The sequence below is a fragment of the Chrysemys picta genome, chromosome 5, assembly GCF_011386835.1.
Source record: "Chrysemys picta bellii isolate R12L10 chromosome 5, ASM1138683v2, whole genome shotgun sequence".
Lineage (NCBI taxonomy): Eukaryota > Metazoa > Chordata > Testudines > Emydidae > Chrysemys > Chrysemys picta.
In genome coordinates this window covers 143633961-143650328 of record NC_088795.1, presented here as the reverse complement: position 1 = coordinate 143650328, position 16368 = coordinate 143633961, and the positions used below count along the sequence as shown (strand labels likewise).

Here is a 16368-nt window from a genome sequence, read left to right as displayed (position 1 = left end):
TGTTAATGAATACATGTATTACTAATAAATGTGGCGTTTTGCCTTATTCCCCCTAAAAAGATCCTGTGCAGTACTTTAAGTACAACACAGGCCGAGGGCCATGCTGGCTGCCGCTTCCCACCACCCCCATTGGCCTGGGACGGCAAACCACGGCGAGTGGGAGCCGCGATCAGCCAAACCTGGGGACGTGGCAGTAAACAAACCGGCCCGGTGCTTACCATGGTGAGCCGCGTGCCAAAAGTTGCCGACCGCTGACCAGCGGTTCCATCGCCGCTGCTCTGGAGCTCCTGGCTGGAAGTGGGGGGCTTTCACTCCGGCTGGGAGGCACCTGGCTGGGTCTGTGCACAGGTGAGTCCTGCAGCTGGGAGAGGGGGTTGGGGGCACTGCAGAGTGTCGCTGCACCCTGGGGGTTTGCACGGCCACAGAACAATGGCTGGCCTGGGGGGCCCTGTGCCATGGTGCTAAGGGGCTGCTCGGGAGAGGAACAGGCTTTGCTCCTGGCTGCAGCTGGGAGCGTTTCTTTCTCAGGTGGGTAAGGGAGCGGAGGGGGGCAGTCAGGGAGAAGGGGGTGGTTGGATGGGGCCAAGTTCTGGGGGGGTGGTCAGGGGATGGGGAACAGGGAGGGTTGGGAGTGGGAGTCCCACGGGGCCTGTCGGGGAGGGGGGTGTGGATAGTGTTCAAGAGGGCAGTCAGGGGACAGGGAATGGGGGGCGGGTTTGGATAAGGGGGTGGGATCCCAGGGGGCAGTTGGGGTGGGGCGGTCAGGAGATGAGGACCAGTGGGCAGTTGGATGGGGGTGGGAGTCCTGGGGGGGCTGTCAGGGGGCGGGGGTGTGGATAGGGTTCAGGACAGTGAGGGGACAAGGAGCAGTGGGGGTTGGATAGGTTGAGGGTTCTGAGGGGGGCAGTCAGGGAGCAGGAAGTGGGAGGGGGCGGATAGGGGGCGGGGGCCAGGCTGTTTTGGGAGGCACAGCCTTCCCTACCCGGTCCTCCATACAGTTGCGCAACCCTGATGTGGCCCTTGGGTCAAAAAGTTTGCCCATCCATGTGCTAAGGTGCTGCTCGGGAGAGCACCAGGTAGGGTGACCAGACAGCAAGCGTGAAAAATTTGGGACAAGGTTGGGGGGTAATAGGAGCCTATGTAAGAAAAAGACCCAAAAATCAGGACTGTCCCTATAAAATCGGGACATCTGGGCACCCTAGGAACAGGCTTTGCTCCTGGCTGCAGCTGGGAGCGTTTCCTTCTTGGCTGCAAAAGCAGGAACTGAAACCGCTTCCAAGGCCCTGAGCTGGCCAGCCCGCAGTGCCCATGCAGGGGCCGTGGAGGTGGGGGCTGTTCCTGGGGACTGGCTGGCCAAGCCGCGGCTACACTGAGCTTTGGAGCCCAGGGTGTTCTGAGAGCAGGGGAGAGAACCCAGGCGTCCTGCCCAGCCAGGCAGCAGAACAGGTGTGAGCGGGCGAGCACTGACTGCTGCACTCCCTCTCCAGAGCTTCCCGCGGTGCCTGTGTGTGTAAGGGCCAGGCCGAACCGAGGGGATCCGGCGCACGTCAGGGCCTCCCCTGTGCCGGGCATGGAGCATTTCCCCGAGGGCAGCCGTCGCTCACCATGCCCCAGAGCAGGCGAGGGGCCTGTGGTTAGACCCCATGGCTGGGAGTCAGGCCGTCCGGGGTCTCCCCAGGGAAGTGTTAGATCCACAGAGCTTCGCACCAAAGTGTGCAAGGCCAGGTGTGCAAAGGGAGGCAATGAGCAGCCTGCCCCCATCACCAGCAGTGCCAGGCTCCCGGGTCAGTGCCCAACTCACCACCCGGCAGCTGCCTGGGATGGCTGCTGGCCTCCTGCGGGGGCTGGGTTCGGCTCACGTACGCCCACGACAAGGCCGGGGCGAATTTCCCGAATGTTTTTCTGTTCGTTGTGATCACTGGCTGGGGGAGACCAATCAAACCGCCCCATGAACGCTCCGGGGGGCCTGGCGAAGTGGCCGTGCAGGGGGGTTATGCCCGTTCGTGCCTTAAAACAATCCCCGAGCTGTGTGACTGCACCGGGGCTCCCACCCCTTCCCTCCCACCCCTTCGTTCCTCTCTATCCAGCTGACACCTGCCCCCTCTGGGGTCTCCCAACCCCTCCTGCTGCCCAGGGTTCCCCTCCCATCCCAGGGCTGGGCCCCCTGCCCTGCTCCTTGCTGGGGAAGGCGAAAGAGCAGAGGAGGAATAGGGAACCCAGGAAGTGCCCCATGGAGTCGAGGAGCTTCCTGTGGGCTTGGTCCCAGCTGATCGTTATTGTCTTTTGTTCCCAGCAGTGTGGGGCAAAGGCCCTGGATACAGAGCTGCTGTCTTCTCCCGCTGGGGAGGTACCGCGCTGGGCAAGGGGAGGAGGGTGATGGGACCACTGCACTGCAAGCTGCTCTGGGTGGGGATCTGGGGGAGGGGGAGAGGCTGATCCACAAACACCTGCCGTCCCCTTCCAGACGGGATCGCAACCCGTTAGTCTGGGGAGCTGCTGAGAGCATGGGGCATGGAACCTCCACGGCCAGCCTGTCGCCAGCTAGGGCTGGCATTTAAAGGGCAGCGTCCGCCTAGCGAAGCCCCCTGTCCTGCCTCCCGGCCCCTCTATCCTGAGCACCTGGGAGAGATTGTCCCCCCCCGTCCCCCACCACTTCCTGGTGCTCCTCTCGCAGGGCAGGGCTGATGGGTGGGTGCTGAGGTAGCTGGGAGTGGGGGTGATGAGATCGCAGGGCTGAGGGTGGAGGCGTGGAAGGTGTTTGCCAGGAGTCAGTGAGGGTGGGGGGAGCCCAGTGTAGTGAGAAGCGAGGGGAACTGCGGGAAGTGGCCAGTGGATCAGCAGTGTCCCAACCCACTCCCCTGGTTTAATCTCTGTCTGCCCTAGTGTGCCTGGGCTGCGCGGAACCATGGCCCTGTACCGCATCCGGCAGTACGAGGATGGTGACTACGAGGCCGTGCGCACCATGTTCAGATGTGGGATTATGGAGCACGCTCCTGCTGGCTACATCCACATGCTGAAGCATCCCCAGGCCCAGCTGCACTTCCTGGGCCTGTTCCTGGCGGTGCTCGCAGCCTCCGGGTCCCTCCTGGTCTCCCTCCTGGCTCTCCTGCTCGCTCTCACCGGGGGCTGGTTTTGCATCCGGTGTCTCTGGAACGATTACGCCCAGCAGTTTCTTTGCAACGACCTACTGGACATCCGGAGAACCTACATGGAGGCAGCAGACTCTTGTCTCTGGGTGGCAGAGGCTGAGGGGGTGGTGGTGGGCATGGTGGGGGCTGTCCTGCCGGACGACCCCTCGGAAAAGGGGTGCGCCCTGGAACTGAAACGCATGTCCGTGGGGAGGGAGCACCGGGGCCGGGGCATCGCCAAGGCGCTCTGCAGGACGGTCATCCGCTTCGCCCAGGAACGCGGGTACAGTGCGGTCGTGCTGAACACCTCCATGGTTCACTACTCGGCCCAGCAGCTGTACGAGAGCATGGGCTTCCGGAGGGTCTCGCAGAGGTCCCCATCGCTTCTCACCAGCTTCCTGCAGGTCTCCCTGTTCTATTACCGACACGAGATTCCAGGGTCTCGCTGAAGGCTCAGGGGGGGCGATTCTTCGCCTGCCTGCTCAGCCGCTGGGAGCTTTGCCTGGCTTGTTAATTAACTCCCAGCAAGTTGCTACTTTTTTACCTTTGTTGTTAAAAAATAAACTGAGCTTGGAGGAAAAGTCTCACATGCGTGACACTGTTCTTGTGCTGGCTTGGGATTATTGTTCCCCCAGGGGCTCCCCCTTCCCCACAGCCACCTGGGTCCCCTGGATCTGAACTTCACCCCTGGAGCTGAGCCGGCCGGGATCAGACTCACCCCCATTTGCTCAGTGGTTCCTAGTTGACCCCTGACCCCTAAAGAACCAGGTGACCCTGGCAAGGAAACCTGAGTTTTAAGGTCAAATTCTTCCGAGACCACAGAAACAGCATTTGCACACAGGACACCAATGCTGGGCTCTGTGTGGCTTGCCTGTGAGTTTACAACAACAGGGTTAGCATTGGCCGTGGCATTTGGGGTTGCTGGCTTTGGGCTGCCCCTCAGTGTCGGGCAGTCTGGTCTCATGTGGCCCAGCATACCACAGTGATAGCATGTAACCTGTTCCGTCCTGGGATGTGAGTTCCTACCCTCCGGGCCCCCTTGAACTCCTTTAGAAGAGTCAGGTTTACTTTTAAATCCTTCCCTCCTCTTGAACTGGGGAGAATGGTGATTAGTTTTCCCCAGGGTTTTACACCCTTCTCGAGCCCTGCTTTGGATATGGGCATCCGCAATCTCTGCTGCCCGTAGGACTGACTCAGGGTCCCTGTCACACACAGCTGCTCTCACATTGTCAGGCACAATGTCTAAGAACTGTTCCAAAGTTATTAAATCCAGCAGTTTTTCAAAACTCCCATGCGCCTTGGCTCCCATAACCCACTTTTTAACAAAACCCATCAGCTTATGAGCACATTCTACAAAAGTACAATCCTTAGACATTTTAAACTCTCTAAACTTAACTCTGTAAGATTCAGGAGTAACCTTGAACCGCCTTAACACAGAATCCTTAAACCGCCCATAATCCAAGGCTTCTTGTTCCCCCACATCATTAAATACCTCCCTGGCTTTTCCAGTCAGTCTGGTCAGCAGGACAGGCATTCGCTGACCCTCAGGGATCTGGTACAGATTGCAGAGGCGTTCAAAGGTAGACAAAAACTCCTCTATATCCTCAGTATCATTGTAAATGGGACACATCCTTTCCCAGTTTTTCTCATGGCGGGGGGGGAAGTGGAGTACCAGGTGGGGATGACTTTCTCCGCTCTTCCATTACTTGGAGCTGAAGTCTGGCCGTCTCCTGTTCCATCTTGTGAGTCTCCTGCTCAGCAGTGAACAGCTCTAGATGCCCCTTCCGAGCTCTCTCTTCTCTCTCATCAGCCTCCTTCTTTCTTTGATCGGCTTCCTTCTCTAATTCCGCTATTTTCTGCTTCTCCAGCAATTGAAGATCTGCTAGCTTCTGTTCATGCTCAAATTGCAGTTTATTTGTTGCCTTTTGCACTCTAATTTTTTCTGCATCTTCTGTAGCCTCAGGTAAGGGCTGTGCTCTTGCTCCCTGATCACTGGCTATTAACAGATGTCTCAGTTCTTCTTTTGTAGCTTTCTTTCTAAAGCTTATCCTCTTTTCTGAACACAAATCTTTCAGGGCTTTTTTGCCAAGTCCCTCATATGCTCTTTGCTCAGCCATTGCAGCAGCTCTTTAACCAACAAAACTCTCAATCCCAAAATTCAAATTTGGACAGCGCGGGGTTCTGACCCAAAGCTTAATTGACCTGGTTCTGTGGATCCAAGCACGACTACGCCACTGTGATTATGCGGCTCTGGCAGAACTGAGAGTGCCAACTCAGGACAAATTGCTCAAACAGGGCAGTTACAGCCCAAGGCTCGGGTTTTTTCCACCTCTAAGGCAAACCAAACCAGCCAGACTAGGAGGACTTCGGTCTCACCCCACTGGCTAACCGCAAGTCTCACAAGCAATTTCCTTAGACACTCCGGTTTCCCAGTATCACCACCAGTGCCACTCGTTATGGGGACAAATGGTTATGAAAACCAATACCCCAGTAAAAGAAAAAAGGTTCTGCTGATCCCAAAGGACCAAGCCCCAGACCCAGGTCAATATACAAATCAGATCTTACCCACAAATCACGCTGTTGCCAATCCTTTAGAATCTAAAATCTAAAGGTTTATTCATAAATGGAAAAAGACAGAGATGAGAGTTAGAATTGGTTAAATGGAATCAATTACATACAGTAATGGCAAAGTTCTTGGTTCAGGCTTGCAGCAATGATAGAATAAACTGCAGGTTCAAATTAAGTCTCTGGAATACATCCCCAGCTGGGATGGGTCCTCAGTCCTTTGTTCAAAGTTTCAGCTTGTAGCAAAGTCCTTCCAGAGGTAAGAAGCAGGATTGAAGACAAAATGGAGATGAGGCATCAGCCTTATTTAGTCTTTTCCAGGTGTAAGAACACCCCTTTGTTCTTACTGTGGAAAATTACAGCAAAATGGAGTCTGGAGTCACATGGGCAAGTCTCTGCATACTTTGCTGAGTTACAAGGCATATTTGCCTTCTCTCAATGGGTGCATTGTATAGCTGATGGTCCTTAATGGACCATCAAGCAGGCTAGGCAGAGCTAATCCCAGCTTGTCTGGGATGTCACCCAGAAGCATAGCATAAGTTTGCCATACAGAGAGTATAGAGCCAATATTCATAACTTCAACTACAAAATTGATACACACATGTAGACAGCATAATCATAACCAGTAAACCATAACCTTGTCTTAGACACCCCATTTGACTCCCTTTATACAAGATTTGGGTGCCACTACAGGACCTTGGTTGCAACAATGATCTATATGGTCCCAGTTTATGTCAATAACATCACAACCTGCTTACAGCATTATATTGACCGTCTAGTCCGCACAAAAAGTTACAGAACCCTGCTTAAGAAAAAGACTATTTGTAAGAAATCTGAAAGGATTAAGTTAGAGAATGGTGAGGGGACAAACATGAGATATAAAACTTGGTAGCTGTATATTAAAAAAAAAAAAGGGTTTTCTGACTATCTGTGTTTTGTTAGAAGGCCTTAGGCCCTTAAGTGAGCTAAAAAAGTTTTAATGAAGCATCTTGGTTTGTTTTCAAGGAGCTGTATGTCTTTTAAATAAAAATAGATAAATTGTTTGTGAGAATTAGTGTGTGTGTGTGTGTGTGTGTGTGTGTGTGCGTGTGCGTGTGCGTAAAAGAGACCCATTTATAGCAAAAAGCTGAAATGTATGTTGTGGTAGGGGGGAAAATCCTAAAAGTGTTAGTTCAGACATGCGTTTGAGTACAATAGAGTTAATATAGAGATATACCTATCTCATAGAACGGCCTTCACTAGCAGGACCAAATATTGATTTTGCCCCAGATCCCAGGGGGGCAATGCTCAAACCACTGAGCTATGCTTAGTCTGTTGAACTGAATGGGTTTAACCACTCACACCCCTCACTGAATAGCCAGGGTGGCTGCAATTACTTACCCTTGTTGCTATAGGGTTACATTTGATGGGAGTGCACCCATAGTAAGGGGTGGGTGGGGGTGGATGGTGAGTTCTGCTTAATATGAAATGAAATTAAACCTCAGGAATTCACAGATGCTATTGGACAGTTTAAATATAACCCCTGGGGTTGGTAGAGCACTATTGGCCAGTTTAAAAGACCCAGGAGTTGGTGGAATGCTATTGGACAGTTTAAATATGGCCCAGGAGTTGGATGAATGCTATGGGTCATTCTTTCTAGGAAACAACCCCACTCCCAAACTTTAAGCATGAAAGAAACATGTTTTTAAAAAACAACCAAGCCCCAAGACATTCATTGATATCTGCAAAGGCCCCCCACTTGGAAATGGGTACTGTTTAATACTGTAAGAAAACCACAAATGTATTTTAACTTAAAGGGGGGAAAAAAGAAAAAGAAAAAAAAAGCCCTGTTGTGCAGACAACATGCTTTCACTACCCCAGATCACAAAAGGGAATGCTACGGGCAGGGTTTAAGATCAGCAAGGATTTCACTGTTTAGCCAAGCTGGTCACCTGCCAAGCTGGTCGCCTGCCATATTTACTGTTCTTTCTACACATTGGGATGTTTTTTTCCTGCAACCGCAATAAGGATTCTTTAAAATACAGCCAGCTCTCCTGGACCCCTTTGCCCTTCATGTTATTCTCCCAGGGGATCCTGCCCATCTGTTCCCTGAGGGAGTCAAAGTCTGCTTTTCTGAAGTCCAGGGTCCGTATTCTGCTGCTCTCCTTTCTTCCTTGTGTCAGGATCCTGAACTCGACCATCTCATGGTCACTGCCTCCCAGGTTCCCATCCACTTTTGCTTCCCCTACTAATTCTTCCCGGTTTGTGAGCAGCAGGTCAAGAAGAGCTCTGCCCCTACTTGGTTCCTCCAGCACTTGCACCAGAAAATTGTCCCCTACACTTTCCAAAAACTTCCTGGATTGTGTGTGCATCGCTGTATTGCTCTCGCAGCAGATATCAGGTGTCTTCCAGGGCTTGCAGTTTACTTGCTGCCTTTTGCATTCTAATGGCTTCTGCAGCTTCTGTAGCCTCAGGTAAGGGCTGTGCTCCTGCCTCCTGATCACTGGCCATTAACAGATCTCTCAGTTCTTCATTTGTAGCTTTCTTTCTAAAGCTTATCCCTTTTCTGAACACAAACCTTCCAGGGCTTTTTTGCCAAGGCCTCATATGCTCTTTGCTCACCCATTGCAACTGCTCTTTAACCAATCAAACTCTCAATCCCAACATTCAAATGTGGATAGCGCAGGGTTCTGACCCAGAGCTTCATTGACCTGGTTCTGTGGATCCAAGCACGACGCCGCCACTGTGACGATGCTGCCCGTGGGAGCCAGCTGAGGTCACTCAATCAGGGTGAACTGCAAACAGAACAGGGCAGAGAAACCCCAAACGCTGGTGGATCTTCCAATACTTAGATTTACCAACCAGCACAAAACAGCTTCTGTATTACCTCACTGGTTACTCAGAAGTCCAAACAACGCAGTTCCCTTAAAGTGCCCAGCCTCAGGCCTCCGTCCAGACACACCTGTCAGATATGATGATATTACTGAAAATATTCTCTCATCATATAAAAGAAAAGGTTCTTCCAATCCCAAAGGATATAACTGGACACACCCAGGTCCAATTATAACGTAGATCTTACCCAAAATACACGCTACTAGCCAATTCTTATTAACTAAACTAAAATTTATTAAAAAAGAAAAGAGAGAGAGTGCTGGTTAAAAGATCAATGTACAAACAGACTTGAATTCAATTCTTGAGGTTCAGATGCGTAGCAGAGATGAGCCTGTAGTTGCCAAAAGTCCTTTTAGAAATAGTCCATAGGTTATAGTCCAATGTCCATATTCAGGGTGACTCCAGTCAATGACTGGGGACCTCAATCCTTGTGGTTGAAGCCTTCCCCCTCTTGAAACCCAAAGCAGATCTGAGATGAAGAAGGATCATGTCCCAAGGTTCTTATACATTTCCAGCAGCCTTTTGGCCTGAGAAAACAATAGGCTTAACTCTTCTTCCAAACATCCTGGCAATTAGCACAGGGTAATTTATCCATTAAACAGTTCAGATACAGGTTACTACAACTTTCAGAGAGACATAGAGACAATAATACTGTTTCACTCCAGTATCTTCCTAAATATTAATACTCCTTTTTTGATCTTTGAATCAAAGCTATAGCAATAGACAAGACTTGTTTGCTTACATCACAAGATTGAGCAAACATCTACCCTTTTACATCTAACAATACAGGCTGCATTTCAAAGCTCTATTCATTTACAGATCTTCCTAACCAGTCTCTACAGTTCGGCCATAGGTCAGGTCAGTCTGTGACATAATTCTGGACTGTCATCTTTCAATGAGATATTATATCATACTCATAACGTCACAGGGAGTGGAACTGCCTAGTGCCTGGGAAGGGAAGCGGGTAACGGATGAATGGGTACAAACCGTAGCAGAGACAATAGCTGCTTTGCACAAGCAAGTGGCAACACAGCTAGGCATAGTACAGCAAAACACAGACAACAAACTAGGCTGGGGAAAACCTCCTTTGATATGGGAACTAGGCCAACCAGTAATGAACAGAAAGTTTTCAGCAAAGGAGCACTCTTTGACCCACACCTGGGATGGCCCCTGCTTTATTGGGAATCGGGCCAGCCCCAGTCAGTGCCGTAACAAGGACGAGGCGAGTGAGGCACTTGCCTCGGGCACACAAAGCCGAGGTGCGCAGAAAACAGTAGAGAAAAAAAATGTTGCTGGCACGGAGATATTTATAACCCGGGTGATCTCCCCCCTGGCCCCACCTGCCGCCTCCCCCGAGTGTCTCCTGGCCCCGACTTGCTCCCCCCTCCCCCCTTCCCCCGGCTGGAGCAGAGAGTCCCTGTCTTTCCTCTGCAGCAACTGCTGCTGCAGGGTCCTAGCGCCCCCCATCTCGACTGCCAGGGCAGACTGACTCTGAGCCTGCCCTTCCCCTCAGACCCTTCCCTTTTCTGGCAGGACCCTCCAGCAGCACAGGGGGCCCTCCAACCCGCAGTCACTGCTCCTGCCCCATGCTGGGCAAGGGGCAGCCCCATCCCTCACCCCCAGTGAGTCAGGGGCAACAGCAGGGAGGAGGCGCACGCAGCACCTCCCGGCACCCACCACAGGGGAGGTGAGGGAGATTCCTGGATCTGAGAGGGGCCCTAGGAGCACATGCAGTGACAGTGGTGGGGGTGAATGTGCTGCTGGGGAGGGGGCGGGGAAGGGGGGCTCCTCCCCCAGAGCTCGCTGCTGCCGGCAGGGAAAGGGCTGGGGGGAGTCCTCCTCTCTGGCCCTGTCCCGGAGCAGCCTGTCTGCACCCTAAACTCATCCCCAGCCCTGCCCCACCCCAGAGCCCACACCCCCAGTCAGAGCTTTCACCCCCCCACTGCACCCTCAACCCTCTACCCCAGCCCTGAGCCCCTCCCACACCCCAAACCTCCCATTCCCAGACCCAGACAGAGCCCTCACCCCTACTCTCGCCCTGAGCCCCTCCAGCACCCCAAACACCTTATCCCCAGTCCCAGCCAGAGCCCTCATCCCCCACACCCCAACCCTTTGCCCCAGCCTCTCCCACACCCAAACCTCCCATTCCCAGACCCAGACAGAGCCCTCACCCCCACCACTCCTACTCTCACCCTGAGCCCCTCCCACACCCCAAACCTCCCATTCCCAGACCCAGACAGAGCCCTCACCCCCACCACTCCTACTCTCACCCTGAGCCCCTCCCAAACCTCCCATTCCCAGACCCAGACAGAGCCCTCACCCCCCCACACTCCTACTCTCGCCCTGAGTCCCTCCCACACCCCAAACCTCCCATTCCCAGACCCAGACAGAGCACTCACCCCCCCCACACACTCCTACTCTCGCCTTGAGCCCCTCCCATACCCCAAATCTCCCATTCCCAGCCAGAACCCACACCCCCCACACTCCTACTCTCGCCCTGAGCCCCTCCCACACCCCAAATCTCCCATTCCCAGCCAGAGCCCACACCCCCACACACTCCTACTCTCGCCCTGAGCCCCTCCCACACCCCAAACCTCCCATTCCCAGACCCAGACAGAGCCCTCACCCCCCCACACACTCCTACTCTCACCCTCAGCCCCTCCCACACCCCAAACCTCCCATTCCCAGACCCAGACAGAGCCCTCACCCCTACTCTCGCCCTGAGCCCCTCCAGCACCCCAAACACCGTATCCCCAGTCCCAGCCAGATCCCTCATCCCCCACACCCCAACCCTTTGCCCCAGCCTCTCCCACACCCCAAACCTCCCATTCCCAGACCCAGACAGAGCCCTCACCCCCCCACTCCTGCTCTCACCCTGAGCCCCTCCCACACCCCAAACCTCCCATTCCCAGACCCAGACAGAGCCCTCACCCCTACTCTCGCCCTGAGCCCCTCCAGCACCCCAAACACCGTATCCCCAGTCCCAGCCAGATCCCTCATCCCCCACACCCCAACCCTTTGCCCCAGCCTCTCCCACACCCCAAACCTCCCAGCCCCAGCCAGAGCCCTCACCCCCCCACTCCTGCTCTCACCCTGAGCCCCTCCCACACCCCAAACCTCCCATTCCCAGACCCAGACAGAGCCTTCACCCCTACTCTCGCCCTGAGCCCCTCCCACACCCCAAACCTCCCATTCCCAGCCCCAGACAGAGCCCTCCCCCTCCCCACACACTCCTACTCTCACCCTCAGCCCCTCCCACACCCCAAACCTCCCATTCCCAGACAGAGCCCTCACCCCCCCACACTCCTACTCTCACCCTGAGCCCCTCCCACACCCCAAATCTCCCATTCCCAGACCCAGACAGAGCCCTCACCCCCCCACACTCCTACTCTCGCCCTGAGCCCCTCCCACACCCCAAACCTCCCATTCCCAGACCCAGACAGAGCCCTCACCCCTACTCTCGCCCTGAGCCCCTCCCACACCCCAAACCTCCCATTCCCAGACCCAGACAGAGCCCTCACCCCTACTCTCGCCCTGAGCCCCTCCAGCACCCCAAACACCGTATCCCCAGTCCCAGCCAGATCCCTCATCCCCCACACCCCAACCCTTTGCCCCAGCCTCTCCCACACCCCAAACCTCCCATTCCCAGCCCCAGCCAGAGCCCTCACCCCCCCACTCCTCCTCTCACCCTGAGCCCCTCCCACACCCCAAACCTCCCATTCCCAGACCCAGACAGAGCCCTCACCCCTACTCTCGCCCTGAGCCCCTCCCACACCCCAAACCTCCCATTCCCAGCCAGAGCCCTCACCCCCCACACTCCTACTCTCGCCTTGAGCCCCTCCCACACCCCAAACCCCTCATCTGCAGCCACAACCCACTGCCCTCATCCCTGCACCCCATCCCTCTGCACCCCTCCCATCCCCAAACTCCCTCCCAGAACCTGCACCCCCTCCCTCTGCACACCTTCCTCAGCTCTGACACCACAGAGCCTTGTCTGTGTCCCTGTCATAACTATAAAGGGAAGGGTAGCAGCCCTCCTGTGTACAGTACTATAAAATCCCTCCTGGCCAGAGACTCCAAAATCCTTTTCCCTGTAAAGGGTTAAGAAGCTCAGGTAACCTGGCTGACACCTGACCCAAAGGACCAATAAGGGGACAAGATAATTTCAAATCTTGGTGGGGGGAAGGCTTTTGTTTGTGTTCTTTGTGTAACCCTTCTGCCCATCTAAGTTGGCAGCAACAAGGGCCGGGTTCTGTATCTAGGGGTTCCGTTTCAATAACGCAATGCAAAACCGGCTCGAGCCCCCACCCAGTGACCTGGGACAATTACATACCACCCCCTGGGCACCTCTAAGAGGCAATACTTCCCCTCTCGCAAGCACGGAGTCTGAGTGTAACAGAAAATGTTTAATAACATGAGGTAAACAACATCAGCATTAAATGGAAAAAACACCAAAACTAGAGTTTTTAGACCAAACCATGAGCGAAGACCCACCCCAGCAAATTGGGCCGTGTCCTCTCCCGTTGGTTCTTGAAACCAGCGACCCAAGAATCACCAAAGTCCCAAAAGTCCACCAATCCCAAAGTCTCTTGGGTCCAGCAACCCAAGAATCACAAAAGTCCCAAAAGTCCAACAACCCCCCAAAGTCTCTGTCCATAGAATCATAGAATCATAGAATATCAGAGTTGGAAGGGACCTCAAGAGATCATCTAGTCCAACCCCCTGCTCAAAGCAGGACCAATTCCCAGCTATATCATCCCAGCCAGGGCTTTGTCAAGCCGGGCCTTAAAAACCTCCAAGGAAGGAGACTCCACCACCTCCCTAGGTAACGCATTCCAGTGTTTCACCACCCTCCTAGTGAAATAGTTTTTCCTGATATCCAACCTGGACCTCCCCCACTGCAACTTGAGACCATTGCTCCTTGTTCTGTCATCTGCCACCACTGAGAACAGCCGAGCTCCATCCTCTTTGGAACCCCCCTTCAGGTAGTTGAAGGCTGCTATCAAATCCCCCCTCATTCTTCTCTTCTGGAGACTAAACAATCCCAGTTCTCTCAGCCTCTCCTCATAAGTCATGTGCTCCAGACCCCTAATCATCTTTGTTGCCCTCCGCTGGACTCTTTCCAATTTTTCCACATCCTTCTTGTAGTGTGGGGACCAAAACTGGACACAGTATTCCAGATGAGGCCTCACCAATGTCGAATAAAGGGGAACGATCACGTTCCTCGATCTGCTGGCAATGCCCCTACTTATACAGCCCAAAATGCCGTTAGCCTTCTTGGCAACAAGAGCACACTGTTGACTCATATCCAGCTTCTCGTCCACTGTGACCCCTAGGTCCTTTTCAGCAGAACTGCTACCTAGCCATTCGGTCCCTAGTCTGTAGCAGTGCATGGGATTCTTCCGTCCTAAGTGCAGGACTCTGCACTTGTCCTTGTTGAACCTCATCAGGTTTTTTTCTGCCCAATCCTCTAATTTGTCTAGGTCCCTCTGTATCCGATCCCTACCCTCTAGTGTATCTACCACGCCTCCTAGTTTAGTGTCATCTGCAAACTTGCTGAGAGTGCAGTCCACACCATCCTCCAGATCATTAATAAAGATATTAAACAAAACCGGCCCCAGGACCGACCCTTGGGGCACTCCACTTGAAACCGGCTGCCAACTAGACATGGAGCCATTGATCACTACCCGTTGAGCCCGACGATCTAGCCAGCTTTCTATCCACCTTACAGTCCATTCATCCAGCCCATACTTCTTTAACTTGGTGGCAAGAATACTGTGGGAGACAGTATCAAAAGCTTTGCTAAAGTCAAGAAATAACACATCCACTGCTTTCCCCTCATCCACAGAGCCAGTTATCTCATCATAGAAGGCAATTAGGTTAGTCAGGCACGACTTCCCCTTCGTGAATCCATGCTGACTGTTCCTGATCACTTTCCTCTCCTCTAAATGTTTCATAATTGATTCCTTGAGGACCTGCTCCATGATTTTTCCAGGGACTGAGGTGAGGCTGACTGGCCTGTAGTTCCCCGGATCCTCCTTCTTCCCTTTTTTAAAGATGGGCACTACATTAGCCTTTTTCCAGTCATCTGGGACCTCCCCCGATCGCCATGAGTTTTCAAAAATAATGGCTAATGGCTCTGCAATCTCATCCGCCAACACCTTTAGCACCCTCGGATGCAGCGCATCCGGCCCCATGGACTTGTGCACGTCCAGTTTTTCTAAATAGTCCCGAACCACTTCTTTCTCCACAGAGGGTTGGTCACCTTCTCCCCATGCTGTACTGCCCAGTGCAGCAATCTGGGAGCTGACCTTGTGCGTGAAGACAGAGGCAAAAAAATCATTGAGTACATTAGCTTTTTCCACATCCTCGGTCACTAGGTTGCCTCCCTCATTCAGTAAGGGGCCCACACTTTCCTTGATTTTCTTCTTGTTGCTAACATACCTGAAGAAACCCTTCTTGTTACTCTTAACATCTCTTGCTAACTGCAACTCCAAGTGTGATTTGGCCTTCCTGATTTCACTCCTGCACGCCTGAGCAATATTTTTATACTCCTCCCTGGTCATTTGTCCAATCTTCCACTCCTTATAAGCCTCTTTTTTGCGTTTAAGATCAGCAAGGATTTCACTGTTTAGCCAAGCTGGTCGCCTGCCATATTTACTATTCTTTCTACACATCGGGATGGTTTGTTCCTGCAACCTCAATAAGGATTCTTTAAAATACAGCCAGCTCTCCTGGACCCCTTTGCCCTTCATGTTATTCTCCCAGGGGATCCTGCCCATGATCAGTGCAACCCCAGAGTTCAAAGGGGGGGGTGAGCAGGGTGTTAAGGGGCACCTTACGTGATCCGAGGCCAACCGGCTGCTTCTCCGTGGGGTTCCACTGCAGCCTTCACCACGAACTGCTCCACTCCACCCGCAGTCCCACGAACTGCTCTGGCAGCCGCTCCGCTCCGCTCACCGACCTGTGAGCCGCTCCGCTCCGGTCCGCTCCGCTCCAGCCGTCCCTTGGGCCACTCCCACAAGGCTCTGCTCTGCTAGCTGCTCCTCCAGCCGCTCCGCTCACCCCCGCTAAGCTAAGTTAGCTTAGCAATATAGCTTCAGGCTCCCCCACTAGTTAACACAGCCTCAGTGATCTCAGCTCTTAGATAGCTTTAGCTCTTTTGTGATTTCAGCTCTTAGTGATTTCAGCTAGTAGTAGGGGAGCCCCAGTGCTGGTGCACTATTGGCCCAAAGTGAACTCAGCTCAGCAGTCTGTAACTAGACTCCTAAGGGAATCAAAGTTAGCTCCAACATTCAACAGTGGAGAGATGAGGTAGTGCAATTGGTGTTTCAACCCCCTGAGGGAGGAAGCCACACCATCAGGTACATATACCCATCCTCTCTCAATTCACTGGGTTTTGTAACCCATGCCCCTTGACAAGCAAATGCTACTTAGGTAATGGTGAATGACTCACTCAGTCCTTCTGTCATACAACAGTTCCACTGGCCTTGATTCACAGAATCAGGGTAACAAAACTTTATTCTTCCTGCCCCAATAACAGAGAAACTGGGGATCCCACACCAGCCAAAGTAACCACTTTGAGTTGCTGTGGTTTCATGCCAGGCGAGTGGGTGTGCCTATGCAAACAAGATCAGCCCCTGGAGTTCTTTTCCACCCTCGCCATAATTCACCACCAGATGTCAGGGTAGAGCTCATCCTGACTCTGCTTACATCTGTTTTGGGGGTTGTTCGCTCTTGGGACTGAGAGGGACCAGACATCAATCCAGGTTCTCCCCATCTTTCTGAACAAGTCTCTCCTATT

General features: G+C 53.2%; 2 protein-coding genes across 2 annotated transcripts in view; one reads left to right on the top strand and one right to left on the bottom strand.

The window, feature by feature from the left end:
- LOC135984057 (N-acetyltransferase 8-like) overlaps positions 1–3964 on the top strand; it is a 436601-nt gene extending 432637 nt beyond the window's left edge. Inside the window, exon 2 of the mRNA XM_065598455.1 lies at positions 2884–3964. Within this exon, the coding sequence (XP_065454527.1) occupies positions 2906–3577 (672 nt within the window). The 5' untranslated portion in view covers positions 2884–2905 and the 3' untranslated portion in view covers positions 3578–3964. The remainder of the gene's footprint in view (positions 1–2883) is intronic.
- LOC135984056 (putative N-acetyltransferase 8B) overlaps positions 1–16368 on the bottom strand; it is a 156762-nt gene that overhangs the window by 114979 nt on the left and 25415 nt on the right. The window lies entirely within an intron of this gene.